Genomic DNA, 18102 nt, shown 5'->3' with positions numbered 1-18102 from the left:
TTCCATAACAGAGTCTGGTATACTATTATTGGGTAATTGATTTCAAAGCGATGGGTGCCATCTCAGCCGGTGCTTGAACTCTACCGCCCCCTGGAGGTGGATCTCATTAGCTACCCCGTTACATTTTCTTGGCACAAACTGCTCAAAAGGTTGTGGGTTTTGTTATAAGGCTTGATTTCTCTTCTAAAACGACTCCCCCGCTCCCCCCCCCCCATTCCATTTACACAGATCCTTCTAGGTTGAGAACTGACATTCACAAAAGGAATTTTACCAAGAAGCCACGGGACAAAATCTCAAGTTTAAAGAACATAGTGATTTTACACTTGGGAGGTAGAGAGGAGTTGGGAGTATCAAGTTCAAGGCCAGCCTCAGCTACATGGGATGCTATCTCACTCATCCACCCTCAAATAAATAAAGAACACAATATTTCATACCCAGAGCGCTAAAATACAGCTGGAGTGGGCCAGTGAGATGGTTCAGTGAGTAAGGGTGCTGATGACCTGAGTTCTTCAGTCCTTGGGGCACACATGGTGGAAAGAGAGAACCAGCTTCTGGAATATGTCCTCAGACCTACACACAGACACAGACACAGACACAGACACACACACACACACACACACACACACACACACACACGCACATACACGCATACACGCACACACATGCACATACACGTGTACACGCGCGTGTGTATACACACACTATAAATAAGTAAATATAACAAAATATAGTCAAGATTGTTCCGCTCAGTTCCTCCCAGAAACCTCTGGCTAACTGGCCCTCTCCCTGACGCTTGGCCCCTGGGTTAGGAAAGTACTTTGTCATCTGATTATGTTCGTTCTCCGGGACCTGTGGCTCTCCACAGCAATAAGAGTGATATTTGCCTCCTGGTTGTCTAAATATCTCCAGGCCTGTGTCACTTGGATCTTAGTTTTGGGCTCTTGACATTTTATTTAAATTACATTTTTGTGTGTGCACACGGGAGAGCCGTGACACACGTGGGGAGGTGAGAGGCCAGCCTGCAGGAGTCAGTTCTTTCCTTCTGCCTCGTGTGTCCCGGGGATTGAACTCAGGTCCTAGACTTGGCGGCAAATGCCTCTACCCACTGAGGCTTCTTGCTGCACCCCACCCCCTTTTTGGCTCTTGCAGAGTTGCTAATCTCCCTCCCTTATGTCATCTGTGTTTGTGTTTAGGGAGGGTTAACATCACATGGTACTTACCCAAGAATCAAAGGCGTGTGCACTGTCTTGATTTCACCCAGTTTTTGGAGTGAGATGGAAACTGGACTCTTTTGAATGACCACACACCTTCTCTGAGCCCGTAACTATGAACGTGCGGTGTTAGCATTCATGTATCAACCACCTTTAGATCTTATAGCTGGCCACTTGTAAACTTTTTTAAAAAATTATTTTACCATGAGTGGAAGTGAGGCCACTCCTATCCACGGGCTTTTGGGTGTCAAAAGAAGGTGCCAGGAAACGATTAGCTTCCAAGAGGAGGTTTAAAGAGTGGGAGTCCTGGGCAACGACATGTCCCTTCAGGGACTGGGGCTGCGGGTCTTCGACCCTTTTAGGACTGGGGGTCCTCTGAGAAAATCTCTTTCTTTCTCTACTGGATGAGTCTTGAGCCCAGCATTAAGATAATGGCCAGAGGGGAAGGAGTCCTTTCAGGAAACGTACCCATGCTGCACCGTAAAGTAACCTGTGCTCTCTGCCTTCCCTTTCCAGTACTCCATGGTGGAGCTGCAGGTAAGCGGAAGCACCAGTTCTCCTGGGAGCTGTGGGAGCAAGTTGAAGGCAGTAACTATTCACACCGTGGCCCAGAGTTTCTAGACTCTGCCCCAGCACCGGAAAGCCGTAGGTCCACCACACTTTTTGCATTGTCTCATGTCCACTGTCCTGTGCACTGAGACCGAAACCTCTGTCGATAAGGACAGCAGGTCCTGCTATGACCGCATTCATCTTTGGCTCTGGTGACTTCTCTGTGCAATGCCCACTTAGCCACACAGGCCGTTTGTCCCTGTTTGTCAGGGTCACAACACCTTTTGGATAGAAACTTGGTAGCTGAATGATAAATACCTTTGAGAAATGTCCCAAAGGGTGAGGCCACCGTATCTCCTCCACTTTCATTTTAAACAACATGACCCATATTTTAGGCAGTGTACAATCAGTTCCCTCAGCCTTATTTCTTAAGAAGGACTGAACATGAGTGAACATTCCTGATGAGTAGGACTTTAAAGTCTGTCTATTTCCTGAAGCCATTGATAACATCTGCAAGAACTCAGAGAGAAAATGGTTTCTCTTGAATGAGGCTGGATTTACAACAATAAAGGCATAAATCACACAGGGAGCTATTCTTTACTCTTGTAAATAATCTGTATATTTTTAGTGTCCATGAAGGCCAAAGGCAAGCATTGGATCCCCTGGGACGGGAGTTAAAGATGATTATGAGCCACCATGTGAGTGCTGGGAATCGAACCCAGGTCCTCTGGGAGAGCAACCAGTGATCTTAACTGCTGATCTAGCTCTCCAAACCCTGCCTCTTTTTTCTTGGATAAAGCCTGAAGAGCAATGGGTAGAGTTCATTCCCTGCTTTTTGCCATGCAGAGCTGGAAGCCAAGTGGCCAGCCGCATTATGCCGTTTCTCTTTATTTGGACACAGGACCCAAATAACAACAGGATTGCACAGTGGCTGGACGTGGCACCCCAGCAAGGCATCGTAGACTTATCCTTTCAACTGGCACCAGAGGCGACGCTGGGCACCTACACAGTGACAGTGGCTGAGGGCAAGACCTTCGGCACGTTCAGTGTGGAGGAATATGGTAGGTGCAGGAAGGAACAAGCCAAAGCGTTGGGCACAGTCTTGATTCAAAGTCAGCGAAGGTAACGTCAAGGCTGTTTGTTCGTGTTTTTAATCGGTGCTGAGTCTAACTTCAGGAACATTTGGTTTTTAAACAGCACTCCACTAATTAACTAGCTAACGGAATTATCGCTATCTCCATACTCCTTTATTATCTCCTAGTTACACCAGGACCTTGTGTGTTTCTTTCTGCTCTTCCCAGTGTTGCCCAGGTTCAAGGTAGAAGTGTTGGAACCAAAACAATTATCAACCATGGAGGAATCCTTCTTTGCAAGAATATGTGGCAGGTAAGTTCGGAAGCTTTGGAGAGGAAAGCTTTAGCGCTGGAGGCCCTGAGGGGGTGTCAGAGGAGGGGATATGTAGGTGATTTGATGTGGCTTGGAGTCATGAGTCATCCAGGAAGTTTTATAACCGCCCATGTGCTCTCACGTTCCGTTATGAATTTAGTCGAGATTATGGATTTAATTTCTACTTTGCACCAAGTACAACACCAACTCCCCCGGGGAAATGAAAGAAAGGGGCGCTGGGTCTGGTGGAAGCCTGCCTTCCCAATCGCTCGGGAAGCAGAGGCAGAAGAACGGGACATTCAAAGTCAGCCAGGCAGGGCTGCAGAGAAATTTCAAGGCTGGCCTGGGTTCTTAGTGAGACCTTGTCTCATAGTAAAGAAATACGAAGAGCTGGGAGTGTGGTTCAGTGGTAACTCAGGGCTTACATAGTGTTTGCAAAGCTCTGGGTTAAATCCTTAGTACCACGAAAGAGAGGGAGGGAGGGAGGGAAGGAAGGAAGAGGAAAGGAAGGGAGGAGGAGAGAGACCTCTGTCCATATGGTGGTGCTTGAGTGTAATTAAAGAAGGGAAGGAAAGAGCTGGAACATCACATGACTGTCAGAGCACCTGACTGAGACGGGAGTATGAGAAAGAGGAAGTGTGTGAGTGTGTGTGTGTGTGTGTGTGTGTGTGTGTGTGTGTGTGTGTGTGTGTGCATCTCAGGGAGTTTCATAATTGTCTCCTTGTGGGTTTTTTTGTTTTGTTTTGTTTTTGGTATTGTTTTTGTTTTAAATCAGATACACATACGGAAAGCCTGTTCGAGGGGCAGTGCAGGTCTCAGTGTGTCAGAAGGCGTACACTTACTGGTACCGAGAAGTGGGCCAGGAACAGCTACCGGACAAATGCAGAAACTTCTCGGGAGAGGTGAGCAAATGGAATCTGAAGAGCTGCCTTATCCATGTTGTCTTTCACAGCCTCAGTAAACACCGGCATGAAAAAATGAAGCACAGAGGGAAGGCTTTGGTGGTGGTGGTATGTGTATGTGGTGGGGGTTTCCCCCAGACCCAAATCCGAGCACCCCTCACCAGAATGCAGCTTCTCAGCCTGCACTGGAGCCAGGGAGTTCATTTTTTCCAGTTCCCTTCCCCTTCTTCTAGCTCGGAGTTTCAAGGATGTTGTATGCGGTGTATTTTCTGTGTAGCACTGGCTATCCTGGAACTCGCTTTGTAGACCAGGCTGGGCTCGAACTCAGAGATCTGCAATGGTGTATTCTCATGTCACAGCAGAGTTTTCTCTCTTGAGGAAACTGAGGCATGGAGTTTAGCAGCTATGTGCTTCTGTGACACATTGTAAAGCGAAAGCAGGGCTTAGACTGTTCTCTCTGATTGCCTCCACAGACTGACAAAGCAGGATGCTTCTCTGCCTCTGTGGACATGTCCACCTTCAACCTCACTGGATATATGTACAGCCACAGCATTAATATTGTGGCTTCAGTGGTGGAGGAAGGGACAGGTAAGAGGGGTGCTGCTTGACTCATAAAGGAAGGAAAGGGGGCAGTGGGATGGCTCAGTGGCTAAAGGAGCCTGCTTCTAAGCTGGCTGACCTGAGTTCGATCCCTGAGGCCCTCTTGGTGGAAGGAGAGAGTAAACTCCCATGAACCATGGTGCACATACAACATCACACAAACATACACAAAATAAGTAAGGAAAGAAATAAAATGTGAGCTGCCAATAAAGAAAATGTAACAAGAACAACAAGAGGAGGAGGAGGGGGAGGAAAAGGGGGTGCCCTGTTCCCAGTCCTTAGACCAGGGAAATCCCAGCCGTTCCTTCCATCTACTACCTGGGGAGACAGAGTTGATTTGCTTTGACATTTGGTCAAAAACACAGTTTTGTATTTCCCCTAACACCATCCTCTCTGGAATTTTATGTTCAACATGAAGATGAGGATGCCAGGACTCAGGGCATGATTCATCTGTTTCCTTCTGCAGGACTGGAGGCCAATACCACCCAGGACATCTACATTTCCTCAAAGATGGGATCCATGACCTTTGAAGACACTAACAATTTTTATTACCCCAATTTCCCCTTCAGTGGGAAGGTATGCTAATTTGTCTTTGCGTACCCCCAAACAAGCCAACCAACCAATCAACCAACATCAAAGACACATCAAACTGACCTAGCTTTTCCCACCTCCTTCCTGCTGTCCTAAGCGCTTGGTGTGCCTTGACTATTTAATCTTTACAGTACTCCTGTGAGGTAGACACTATCATTTGGCCCCATTTTACAGATGACAAAACTGAGGCAGGAGAAAGTAAGTGATTTTCCCTAGGTTTCTCAGCTGCTGAGTCATTATAATCAGTTCATCCACAAGGAGCGTCCTCACTCCTCTTTTGGTGCCATCACCATCAGAGTGAAATTCTAGGCCCTTCCTCAGACCAGAGGTGGTGTCCTCCTCTTCCTCTTTCTAAAAGTTTATTATTATTATTATTATTATTATTATTACTAATTTATGTTGGTGATTTTCCTGCACGTGTGTCTATGTCCCACATGTGTGCCTGGTGCCTGCGGAGGACCGAAGAGTGTGTTGGATCCCTGGAACTGGAGTTACACGTGGTTGTGAGCTGCCGTGTAGGTGCTGGGAACTGAAGCTGGGTCCGCGAGAGCAGCCAGGGCCCTTAACTGCTGAGCCATCTCTGCAAACCCCAGAGTCTCGTCTCCTGAAGTCCAGATCTTTGGACTTAAGAGCCGCAGAGCTTCGGGGGGAATCACTTAGCCTGGGCTCCTGGGTCTGGGCAAGATTCACACCGCACTTCTCAACAGAGAGCCATTTTCAGATCTTTAATCTGTGTCGTTAGAGATTTCTAATTTCACTTGACTGAATTTTCACTCCCTTAGGAGGCCTCTTCCTCCCCTTCCTCATCTTCCTCCCCTTCCTCATCTCCCTCCTCACCTTCTCTCCCTCCTCACCTTCTCTCCCTCCCCGCTCCCCGCTTTTTTTTTGTTATTGTTGCTCTGTTTGGTTTGTTGTTTGGTTGGTTGGTTTTGGTTGTTGTTTTGAGGGTCTGGCTGTTTAGCCCAGGTTGGCCTTGAACTCTGAGTCCTCTCGCCTCAGCCTCTTAAGTGCTAGGGTAACAGGCCAGTGCACCCAACTGCTTATCTTTTTTTCCCCAAAAGAAATAACCAACACAATTTTGTGCACCTCTAAACTCTTTTTGCTTAGTCATCTTATCTGCACCAAGGATGGATCCAGTTGTCTTTAGACATTAAAGATTCCATAACTGAGGAGGTAAAGAAGTCTATCTTTAGGAAAAAGAAAGCAAGCTGGGGCAGGAGAACCTCAAACTTGAGGGCAGCTGGCCTGTATAGCCAGAACCTATAGAAATAAACAAACAAACAAACAAACAAACATTGAAATGAAATCAAAACAATGCACAGAGCCTCAGAAGGGGCCTATGCAAGTGAAAGGCTAGGAAGCCAGTGGCTACACAGCAAACCAAGTTCTGTGTCAGGCTACTACTTCTGTATTTCTAGGTCTGGGTACATAGTGCAGTAATCAGAGTATTTGCCTACCATGCACAAACCCAGCTGTGGCTTGAGCCCCAGAATCCTATTAACCAGGTGTGCCAGTGCATGCCTCTAATCTCAGCACTGGGGAAGTAGAGGCAGGAGAAACAGACATTCAATGTTATTCTTGACTACACGATGAATTCAAGGCCAGTCCGGGATGCATAAGGCCTCTTCTCAAAAACAGAACCAACCAACAACTTCTGTGTATTTCTCAAAGCTTGAATCGCATCTATCTTTTCCTAGGCTTTTTCCTGAAATGTGTTCTTGGAATTTCTGTTGTCACTTTGCTTTGCCTCATACCCCGGTCTCCTCCTAACCTAACTTTAAAACCTCAGTGACTTTTACCCTTCAGATAAGAGTTAGAGGCCACGATGACACCCTCCTCAAGAATCATCCAGTATTCCTGGTGATTTCCGGCATAAATGGAACCACCAAGCAAACCCTAACTACTGACAACAACGGCCTTGCTTCCTTCACACTGGATACGGTCACCTGGAATGCGACAGACATTTCTCTGGAGGTAAGCCCTGGGGAGGCAGCATCCCAGATGAGGAGGATCCCCTGGAGGGAAGGCTCAAGACTTCTCTTTGCAGTTCTCTGGCTGCATGTGGCGCTAACACTGTCATTCTCTGGTCCCTCAGAAGGTTCCCCTGGGTTCCTTCTATTTTTAGTATTAACCAAATGAAAACCCTCACACCCGAAGTGCTACACAACGCTTATGAATCCGTCCTCATTTCTGACTGATGACAGACCTGAGCTCCGAGCAGGAAGGGAAGTGGTTCTGAGTGAAGCCTTCATCCTCTCTCTCCCTCTTCCTTGTAAAAGTGACTCTTTTGGGTCAGGTTTCCACCATCGTGACAGAACACCTAAAATAACCAACTTGAAAAGAGAAAGCCTTTCATTTGGTTCACGGTTTCACAGTTTTTAGTACATGGTTACGTGGCCCTGTTGCTCTGGGTCTGTGGTGGCGCAGTATGTGACGGCGGCGGCGGAAGCAGATGGTAGAGGACACGTGTTTAACTCATGATGGCCAGAAAGTAGGGGTGGGGAGGGTGGGGCACAAACTCCCATCGGATTCTATTTCCCAAAGGTTATTCCACCTTTCAGTAGTGCCAGAGCCTGGAAACCAAGCCTTCAACGCGTGGCTTTCAGGGGACATTCACACTGCAAGCACCAAGAGACCTGTGGGTTTAGGAAACGTAAGGCTAGTTATATCAGTTATTAGCTGGACAGCTGAGCAGTGAATGCCATGAAACAGTCACACATCACGGCTCTAGAACGGGTACTCACCGCCCACCCATCCACAGTGGTCAGCTGGGCAGATGATCTAGGCGGACTTTTGTGTATGTCTGTGGGCCCACTGGCTGCAAGCTGGTGTTCCGCCTCTCTCTCATCCCCCAACCTGCTAGCCCAGGTGTATGCTTACAGCAGTGATGCAGTGCAAGGACCAGAGCTGGCCCACCAGGGCTTTTCCAAGTCGCTGGTTAGCGTGTGCTAACATCCTGTTGCTGACACATAGTCAGCCAGAGAGGATGCTATACAATTACTTGGTGAAAAATATTGGTACAGGAATATGACAGACCGGAGCCATTGTGACGTCATTCAGCAGTACTGTTGAAGCAAGCACATACAATTCGCCTTGTAGCTAATTTAACTAGATTTTTATTCTAGGCTTTAGTCAATCATTGCTTTCAGAAATAACTTTTTTTCAACCTCCTCATCCTCTATACCTAGTTTTCTTATCCCTGAAATATAAACTTGGTCACGCTTATCTACCCAACTGGCACTGGTCTTAGGAAGGCATATCACTCACAACCTCCCGTCACTTGACAACTGTAATTCATTCTTCCTACCTTTGTCTTCTACATCACAATGTTCCTGCACACACCATTTCGTAGATTTCCCCATCTGTCCTTGGCTGGGCCTCTAGGAAAATGCCCACTTGTCATTTGTCATTCTCAGGAAGTGAAAACTGGAGAGAAAGACCTCTGTGATGAGGAGCGCACATGCTCTTTCTTCTCTTTCTTCCTTCCTTCCTTCCTTCTTTTTCCTCCTCCTCCTTCTCTTCTCTTCTGCTTCTTCCAGGGCAAGTTCCAACTAGAAGATGTGGTATATAATCCAAAGGAAGTACCTCATTACTACGAAAATGCCTATCTGTACTTGCGTCCCTTCTACAACACCACCCGCAGCTTCCTGGGCATCCGGCGGCCAAATGGCCTGGTGAGGTGTGGTCAGACCCAGGAGGTGCTAGTGGACTATTCCATTGATCCAGAGGATGCAAGCCCAGACCAAGAAGTCACCTTCTCCTACTATGTGAGTTGGGAAATGGGGGCTTGTGAAAGGATATCGAGAGAGAGCTAGAGAGGAGAGACAGATGCCTGGATGGAGATAAGATGGAGGGCATGTGTAGAATTGCTGAATTTTAGAGACACATTTAAAAAGCTGAGACACCAGAAAGCTGGGTGTGGTGGTGTATCCCTAGAATCCCAACACTGAGGAGGTGGAGGCAGGAGATCAGAAGTTCAAGGCCAGTCTGGGCTACACAAAATCCCACCTCAGCAAACAACCAACAAAACCCAGATAGGCGTGTGGTCTCAGCATCGAGAAGGCAGAGACAGAAGGATTGTTTGTGAGTTCAAGGATAGTTTGAGCTCCACAGTAAGAGCCAGTTTCGAAAAGTCAAAGGAATAAAAGATATTCACAGTCTTTTTTCAACTAAGGCTTTCAAGCAGCACACATTTAATTCTTTTTTGTTTTTTTTGTTTTTTGTTTTTTGTTTTTTTCGAGACAGGGTTCCTCTGTGTAGCTTTGCGCCTTTCCTGGGACTCACTTGGTAGCCCAGGCTGGCCTCGAACTCACAGAGATCCGCCTGGCTCTGCCTCCCGAGTGCTGGGATTAAAGGCGTGCGCCACCACCGCCCGGCTACATTTAATTCTTAAAGCATACCTCAGTTACAATTCACTGCGCTTTAGTGATCACGGAAGCCTGGATGTTGTGATGTGTTCAGTATTTGCACACACCTACTGGCAACTCTATTGCGCCATCTTGAAATACAGCAAGAGATGGCGGATTGCAGACAAAGAGGGTTGGTTTGGTTTGGTTTTAAACAAAAACCCACTGTAACTATGTAGGAAAACAAAACGAGAAATTAATCGAGAAAATAGTTAGTCCAGGGTTGAAGCGGGGTGAGTGAGTGGGAAGGGAGGGAAAGTGAACATGGGACTCAGAAACACCGTCCTTCTGTATTTCAATTTTTAATTTTATTTTTTTGTTGGTGCTGAGGATTGAACCCAGCAAGCACTCTACCATTGAGCTGTACCCTAGTCCTTCACTGCCATGCATATACACACGCACATACATAACACAGTGTGTGTGTGTTGAACATGTAGAGACCAGAGGATGACTCTGTGGAACTGGTTCTCTCCTACCTTCTATGAATTCTGAGGCTTGAACATAGACTCCAGGCTTCACAGGTTTCTTTACTCACTGAGCCATCCATCCTGCCAGCCCTGGACTATATCTCCCCCCCCCCCCCCCCCCCCCCCCCCCAGACAGGGTTTCTCTGTGTAGCACTGGATGTCCTGAAACTAGCTCTGCTAGGCTGGCCTTGAACTCACAGAGGTTCACCGGCCTCTGCCTCCCATGTGCGAGATCTAAAGGCGTGCCCGGCTTCTGGACTGTATTCAAAGCAGTGTTATAAACTGAAGGTTGACATCAACAGCAGCCTCAGTGGGGAAGCAAAACCCCCAATTGGTGGACAGCAAGTAGTGTGTAAAGATGAGCAAGTGCCTGGCCGCTCACGGCGACTAAAGGAACCAGACGCAAATAAACCTTAGGAGGCATGACCCAGAGAGAGTCTTTGTTCCCTGACTCTCTCAGTTTCTGAGACTGTCTCTCCTCTGGATCATACCGGTTACTTCTGTCATTTCACTGTCTCCAGCAAGCTGTAAAGAACCATCTTGACCCAGCAGAATAAGGAGGGGTGTGCAGAAAATAAGTCACAGTGAGAATATCGACAGGGGTCTCAGGACAGGGGTGGGACAAGAGGCTGGGGGCTGGGCCTGAGGAGCTCTGAGATTCAGGTCGGGTGGCTGAGAATGGGCAGAGAGCACTGGGTAGGAGCAGGGCTGCCTGCCTGCTGAGACGAAGCCAGGGGTTCTATTTCAAGCAAGAGCATGCAGGAAGTGCCTAGGAAGTAGCAGCATTCTCCTCCATGAGCCAGATGCCAGATTGGCTCTGGACAGTGTAAGATTCATTTTTACTTAATTGAACTGTAATAAAGAACGATTGTGATGATGGATTTTTGGCTGACTTTGTGCTACGAGGATTATAAAACAATAAAGCTTGGAGATCCTAGAGAAGTCCCGGACTTCTGCTGTGAGGGATTTTTTTTTTTTTTTAAATGCCGTCTGTCCTTTGTTTCCTCCACCCTCTTTCTGGCTCTCAGCCAAGGCTCCACTTGGAGAGGAGCCCTCAGGACCTGTGGGCAGGCAGCGTTATCTGGTAGGCAGACAGCTGCTAGGTGAGGTGCTGTGCAGGCTCGGGGAAGCTGCAAAGAGGTGCAGTTCACAGTGGGGATGCAGACATGCTCCGCAGGTAGGGGGCCCAGAGGAAGGGGACCCTGCTCCTACTGACTTCTGAGCTTTGAGATTTGTTTTTGTTTTTGTTTCTCTCTCTCTCTCTCTCTCTCTCTCTCTCTCTCTCTCTCTCTCTCTCTGTCTGTCTCTGTCTCTCTCTCTGTCTGTCTCTGTCTCTGTCTCTCTCTCTCTGTCTCTCTCTCTCTGTCTCTCTCTCTCTCTCTCTGTCTCTCTCTCTGTCTGTCTCTGTCTCTGTCTCTGTCTCTGTCTCTGTCTCTCTCTCTCTCTCTCTCTCTCTCGTAGGTAACAGGGAAAGGGAGTTTGCAGATGGAAGGGCAGAAGCAGCTGAAGGTTAAAGAGAAAGGTGAGTGTGCATGCTTCTGGGAGACAGAGATGTGAGCGATCCTAGAGAAGAGTTCCTATGCCCGGAGGTGACTGGAGAAGAATGCTAACAACCAGACACTAGAGAGAAAAGGGGGCGGCGTGGACCCTGAGGCCCCACCAGACACTGGAGAAGAGCCGTGCAGGTGGGTGTGCAGCCTTGCTCCTCTGCCCCTCTTCTTTTTCAGGACCAAAAGGCTCCTTCTCCGTCTCGCTGACCTTCACCTCCAGAATGGCCCCTTCCCCCTCCCTCGTCATCTACACCATATTTCCCGGCGGAGGTGTCATAGCTGACAAAATTCAGTTCTCCGTGGAGATGTGCTTTGACAACCAGGTAAGGTGGCAGTTAGGAGTAACTCGAAGAGAAAGTTCTCGTGTGTGATGGAGTTGGAGGCCAGCAAGTTCAGCGCAATCTGAAGAGCATATGGAAGTTGATGGTCACACCGTACCTGTGTCTTTAATCTATGCTGAGATCTCTTTCTTCCCTCTTCTGGTCCTTCCCCTTCCCTTACTGGTCTCCCCAATGCCCCCTCCTCCTGCTCCTCCTCTTCCTTGTCCTCCTCCTTCTCTTTCCCCCTTCTAAAGTCACAGCAGAGCTGGAGGTGGGTAAGATGATTGTGAGTTCAGGGCCAGTCTAAACTATAGTGAGAGCCTGTCCCAGAAGGCATGTTCTCCACCTCTATTCCAGTATTCTCTCCCTTCCTTTCCCTTCTTCTCCCTCCCTTCCTCCCTCCTTCCCTCCTCTTCTCTTTATTTTTGAGACAAAGCCTTGCTATGTAGCCCAGGCTGGCCTTAAATTTGCAGCAACCCTCCTGCCTCTGTCTCCCAAGTGCTGGGGTTATAAGCATGTGCCACCACAGCTGGCCACATATCCCCGTCCCCCAGGTTCTTCTTCTAAACTTGATCAGTCTCCCCACATTTTCCATCTCTGTCATAACATTCTAGTATCACAGAAATATATGTTATCAATAATCTAACAGTGATGGAGTGGGTTGGATCCCTGGATCCCAGCTCGCTGGCTGGTGACCCAGGTCCCTCTGCTTCACCTGCTGTCCAGGATGACTGGATCCCCACTGCATACCTTTCTCTTCCCCAGGTCTCCATTGGCTTCTCGCCTTCCCAGCAGCTCCCAGGAACAGATGTGGAGTTACAGCTGCAGGCAGCGCCCGGGTCCCTGTGTGCGGTCCGGGCTGTGGATGAGTGTTCTGCTCCTCAGGCCCGAGACTGAGCTGAGCAACAGCTCTGTGAGTGGTCTGGAAGGGGTGGGGACCAAGGAGATGATGGAGAGAACAATTCAGCTGCATCAGAGCACGGCAGTGAGCACGAGTCCTAGGGAAAGAAGAGCCCGATGAAAGGTGCTGGAAAAGCTGCAGAGGACTTGAAAATAGAGCCCTGTGTGGTGGTGGCACACACCTGTAATGCCAGCACTGGAGAGGCTGAGGCTGTCAGTTCATAGCCTGCCTGGGCTATATAGTGAGGTCAGAAAGGAAGAAAGAAAGGAAGGAAGGAGGGAGGGAGGGAGGGAGGGAAGAAGGAAAGAAGGAAGGAAGGGAGAGAAGGAGGAAGGAAGGAAGGAGGGAGGAAGAAGGAATAAAGGCATTTGAAGGACATAGTAATATGTCCTTTAGTATGGATGCTGAGAAGGAAGAGGGGTGAAATAGGAAGTATGAGGACCCGGGAAAGTGCCATAGAGGTTACCATAGAATAAACAGAAGAATCCATACAAGTGAAGCGAGACAGCATGAGCTGTGGCCGCAGAGTGGGCGTGGTCCCCACCGGCTGCACTAAGTTGGGCTTGTTCTCCCCTCCCCCCATCACAGGTCTATGGGATGTTTCCATCCTGGTACAATTTTTACCCCTACCAAGTGGCTGAGTATGATGAGTGCCCGGCATTCGGCCCATGGGACTTTCCTCAACCCCTCATCGATCCTGTGCCCAGAGAGGGACTGGGCCGGCATTCCATCATCTGGAGACCCTGGCACTCTGAAGGCGCGGACCTGTTCAGTTTCTTCCAGGTGGATGCCCTGAGGCTTTTGTGAAAAAAACGATGGTGTGGGAACAGGGGAAGGGTACCCCACATCTAAGAGAGCAGAGCGGCTGATGCGGGCAGGAAGGATGTGGGAGAGGCTCTGACCTGTGAGACAGTCTCTGTAGGCTCTCCTGCCTGGAGATCTTGTCTACTCAAAGAACCACTGTGTGAGGCTGTCCTGGAACTGTTTCCACGGCCCTCTGACACAGGTGACACTTGAGAAAGAACAGTGGGAGAGGTAACCCAGAGGCCTGTATTGTCATAGAAAGCAGTTTATACCTGTTTCAAGAGCAGGGCTTGGGATGCTGTGTGAGCCAAGCCCGACCAGGAGATGTCCACGGTCAGGGGCCGCGTCCTCTTCATCGGAGTGTTCTTCCTAATGCTTGCTTTTCTGTAACAGTCGTGTTTTTGGAGGACTGGCTAAGCTGGTATGGCCTCTGCCCTCAGAAGTCAAACACTGAGGACACAGTGACATTTGGGAGAAGCAGAAACATCTTTATTTTTAATGAATTTCAAGGCTGAGCGAGTTAGGCCTCATTAGTCACACTGAAGTCTCAGGCAATGTTATCTTCCTTTCCTTCTGGTTGGGGGAATGGGACCCAGGGCCCCGAATGCCACCCCAATGCTTTCTGTCACTGAGCTGCACACCCAGACCACAAGTGACCTAATAAGCAGCCTGGTCTCCGTGGCTGAATGCTGGGTGATAACATTAATGGTCTCACCATTAATAAACAAAAGGATATTTTGATTCAAACCTTGGAGGTCTGGTCGTAAGGTAAAAAGCCCCCTTCACACTTCACGGTCTCTTTGGTGCTTATCAGGACATGGGCTTGAAAATTCTATCAAATGCCAAAATCAAGAAGCCGGTAGACTGCAGTTACCACCCTACACACTACAGCCATACCATGGAAGGAGGTAAGCTGCGGCTCTGGGCCCTGGGACCCTGGAAACCTCCTCTGCCCTGAGTGCACTGAGTGTCGCCCCAGACTGGTACTGGGAAGGAGATGCAGGACGTGTCTCTCCAGGAAGAGCCTTTGGAGCCTGAGTCCCTTATCTGTCCCGTCTCTGGCCACAGCTCTTGGCCGGACTTCCCCAGTGACCCTCCTGACCTCGCCTCTCCTTGGCAGTCCTTTGCTTTGTGTGACTTCTCCGGTTTGCTCTGAGTTTCTTACTGGCAGTCTCACTCATAATGCATGCGAGTCTTGTTTTCCAAATGTTTCTTCTCAGCCTCGTCAGCAGGTGGCGGTATTGCCCCAAAGATTGGGTTCGCGTCGCCATCGCCGCAGACAGAGGGCTCTCAGGTCCGCCAGTACTTCCCGGAGACCTGGCTGTGGGAACTGTTTCCGGTCGGGTAAGTGATGCGGTAGAGTCCGCAGAAAATTCAGAGTTGTCATTTCGAAAATCTCCGTGTCAGGAACTCCTCCCTCGGGGTCCCAAAACAAGCACTCAAACTCATACCTCACACCCACGTAGTGCGGACTGCACGCTCGCCCCAAATCCACACGGATGCTTAGAACCACTGACTATGTGCAAGCCACAGGCCACGTAACCGTGACACCCCTTCTCCCGCATCTGAGCATCTCCCTCACCCCAGGATTTGCATCCAGGAGCCTCTACTTTTCCGTTTGCAGATCAATTCTCTCTAATGCTCTCCGGCCCCGCACCTCACTTGGGTTCTTGTTGTGTCCACAGTAACTCAGGAAACAAGGTGGTCCAGGTCACAGTTCCTGATACCATCACGGAGTGGAAGGCTATGACATTCTGCACCTCGCAGTCCAGAGGCTTCGGCCTGTCGCCTACTGTTGGGCTGACGGCTTTCCAGCCGTTCTTTGTTGATCTGACGCTCCCTTACTCAGTCGTTCGTGGAGAATCCTTCCGCCTTACAGCCATCGTCTTCAATTACCTAAAGGACTGCATCAGGGTGAGAGTGGGGATGCCGGAAGCAGTGTGGCCCTGGAGCCTCAGGCCCACTCCGAGTCCATCCCTAAATTGGAAGCATACCCGATTCCCCTGGGAGACGCCCTGCCGCTGTCACAGGCCCTGAGTCCCTAGATCACCCTGTCCCCACCCTTCCCCTTCTCTCCCCTTCCCTCCCACCTCCCTTCTTTCCCTCCTTCATACTGAGAGTTGAACACATGGCTTCAAGCCCCTTAGCCAAATCCTCGACCACTGAGCTGCTATGTCCCAGCACTCTTTTTATTTATTTATGTACGTGTTTATTCTTTGACAGTTCCATCCATGAATATATCCTGGTCATTCCCACCTCCCGTTATCCTCCCTCACCCTGTTCCCACCTCCCAGCCTGCTTTTTACCTTTTAGTGTTGAGAAAGAGTCTCACAAAGTTGCTTCCACTGGCCTTGAACTCTGTCTGTGGCCCAAAGCGGACTTGGACTCCAGCTCCTGCCTCAGCCTTCCCAGACCTCGGGGTTTCCAGGCCTGCACTATCGTGGTCCACTCTCAGACCTTTTATGTCTTTAATCCTCCAGATTCAGACTCGCCTGGCCCCGTCAGATGAGTACCGCGTAGAGTCACGGGCAGATCGTCAGGCCTCCAGCTGCCTGTGTGCGGATGAAGCCGAGACCTTCCACTGGGATATCACCGCTGTCAAGCTGGGTAAGAGAGGAATCGTGGCGGGAAGCCAACAGGATCCAAGACCTCCGTGCTTCCCTGCTGCGTCTGCTTGTCTCTGCTTTCCTCCTTTTTATTTGCCTCTACCCGTTCCCTTCCGAGGCTGAGGCTGTGTGATGGGTAAATAAGGGAAGGCTCAAAGGGGCGATCAACTGTATCCAATCTAGAATATTCTGAGTGCGAAAGGCGAGCTTTTGGTATTATAACAGGACAAGGACCCACCATGGGACAAGGACTATGCTGACTGCTTTAATGTACCGATCCACTTTTAGAAAATATTTTTTTTTTATTTTGTGTGTATGTGTATGTGCCTAAGTGTATATCCATGTGCCATGTGCATGGAGGAGCCTGTGGAGGTCAGAAGGGAGCATCAGATCCTGGGAACTGGAGTTATATATGGTTGTGAGTCACCATGTGGGTGTTGGGTCCTCTACAAGAGCAGCTGGAGACGTTAACCATTGAGCCACCCTTCCAGCCCCTGTACTAACTCCTTTAATCTTCATACCAACCCGCTGGCTGTCTCTCAGGGAGTAAAACCCTGCAATCAAAAGATGGTCTTTGATTTAATAGTTACACACTATTGGAAAACCTAGTGGGTTGGAAGAGCAAACATGTATTTATGTATACACAGTCACATATATTCCGGGCTGGCTTCAAATTCACTATGTAGCTGAGGATGGTCTTGAACTTTGGATCCAAGCCTCGAGCTCCCAAGTGCTGGGATTATAGACACATGTGACCATACCTGGTTTATGTGGCACTAAAGTCTGTCATGATGCTATCAAGCTGCGAGCCAAGGCTATGGCCTTATCTGGAGATTTGAGAGAAGATCTGCTTTCAAGTTCACCTCCAAGTCCCTGTTTCTGGCAGGCTCATGGTCCGAACGCCACATTCTTAGCTTCAGCTGTGGGCTGGAGCCCCCATTCCACGTCTCACATGAGTCTTCTCTGGGCTGTTTCATCACTCCAGAGCACGAGGCTGGCAAGTCTGCTCACTGGAGAGAGCCTGCAGCCTTTGTGTGACATTTGGAAGGGCTAACCCATTACTTCTGCGCTGTCTCCTAACTACACATGAGTCACTTGGGCTGGGGACCTGCCTCAAAGGCAGAGTGATGGCCCAGAATGTGTCACAAGGTCCCTACTTCCACCCTCAGCACCCAAACTACAAAAAAACCAAACACCCTACCCCACTCAATGAAGTCACTCAATCCAGCCCATACCCCAAAGGGGATAATTATCAAAACGCGGGGCTCCTGCACCCTCAGAAGTCACCTTTCACACTGCCTCCTCCTCACCGGCATCACCCAGGAATACCTGAGAAGTGCAGAATCTGGGCTGCATACCAGGCCTTTGAGCTAGAGCTTGCACTGTGGACAAAGTCCCAGGTGATGGATGGGCCATGCCCGTTTGAGAGTCTAAAGGGGAAGAGGCCTCACTGGCCCCTCTGGTTGTTATGGTGACACTCCCCTTCCTTTGTCTCCCCTCAGGTCATGTTAACTTCACTATTAGTACAAAGATTGTAGACAGCGATGAACTCTGTGGGGGCCGGAAGGGGGTTGTCCCTAACAGAGGCCGGAGCGACACTCTCATCAAGCCAGTTCTTGTCAAGGTGAGTGTCTTTCGGGCTTGGTATCAGAGATAGAGACGACACCCACACAGGATGCTCAATGCCCCACCCCGACAGTCAGTTTCACAGCCCTCATGCTCTACCTCCAGTCTGGAAAGTTCTGCCTTCTCCTCCCTTGGCCCTCTTGTCTTAGCCATTTGACTAACCCATACCTATGACCTGTGAAA

The 18102-nt window shown here is 49.3% G+C and overlaps 1 protein-coding gene across 1 annotated transcript in view; it reads left to right on the top strand.

Annotated features, from left to right (window-relative positions):
- The window catches only part of A2ml1 (alpha-2-macroglobulin like 1), a 37944-nt gene that overhangs the window by 1844 nt on the left and 17998 nt on the right, over positions 1-18102 (top strand). The window contains 18 exon segments of the mRNA XM_052720929.1: positions 1728-1748; positions 2662-2821; positions 3062-3146; positions 3922-4048; positions 4522-4636; positions 5115-5224; positions 7046-7213; positions 8779-9006; positions 11574-11634; positions 11840-11985; positions 12748-12851; positions 12853-12895; positions 13472-13666; positions 14502-14595; positions 14908-15031; positions 15373-15601; positions 16168-16294; positions 17796-17917. Of these exon segments, the coding sequence (XP_052576889.1) occupies positions 1734-1748; positions 2662-2821; positions 3062-3146; positions 3922-4048; positions 4522-4636; positions 5115-5224; positions 7046-7213; positions 8779-9006; positions 11574-11634; positions 11840-11985; positions 12748-12851; positions 12853-12895; positions 13472-13666; positions 14502-14595; positions 14908-15031; positions 15373-15601; positions 16168-16294; positions 17796-17917 (2253 nt within the window). The 5' untranslated portion in view covers positions 1728-1733.

This window comes from Peromyscus californicus, unplaced genomic scaffold (genome assembly GCF_007827085.1).
Source record: "Peromyscus californicus insignis strain IS unplaced genomic scaffold, ASM782708v3 Scaffold_6__1_contigs__length_162567912, whole genome shotgun sequence".
In the NCBI taxonomy this organism is placed as follows: domain Eukaryota; kingdom Metazoa; phylum Chordata; class Mammalia; order Rodentia; family Cricetidae; genus Peromyscus; species Peromyscus californicus.
This window is presented reverse-complemented; position numbering and strand designations above follow the sequence as displayed.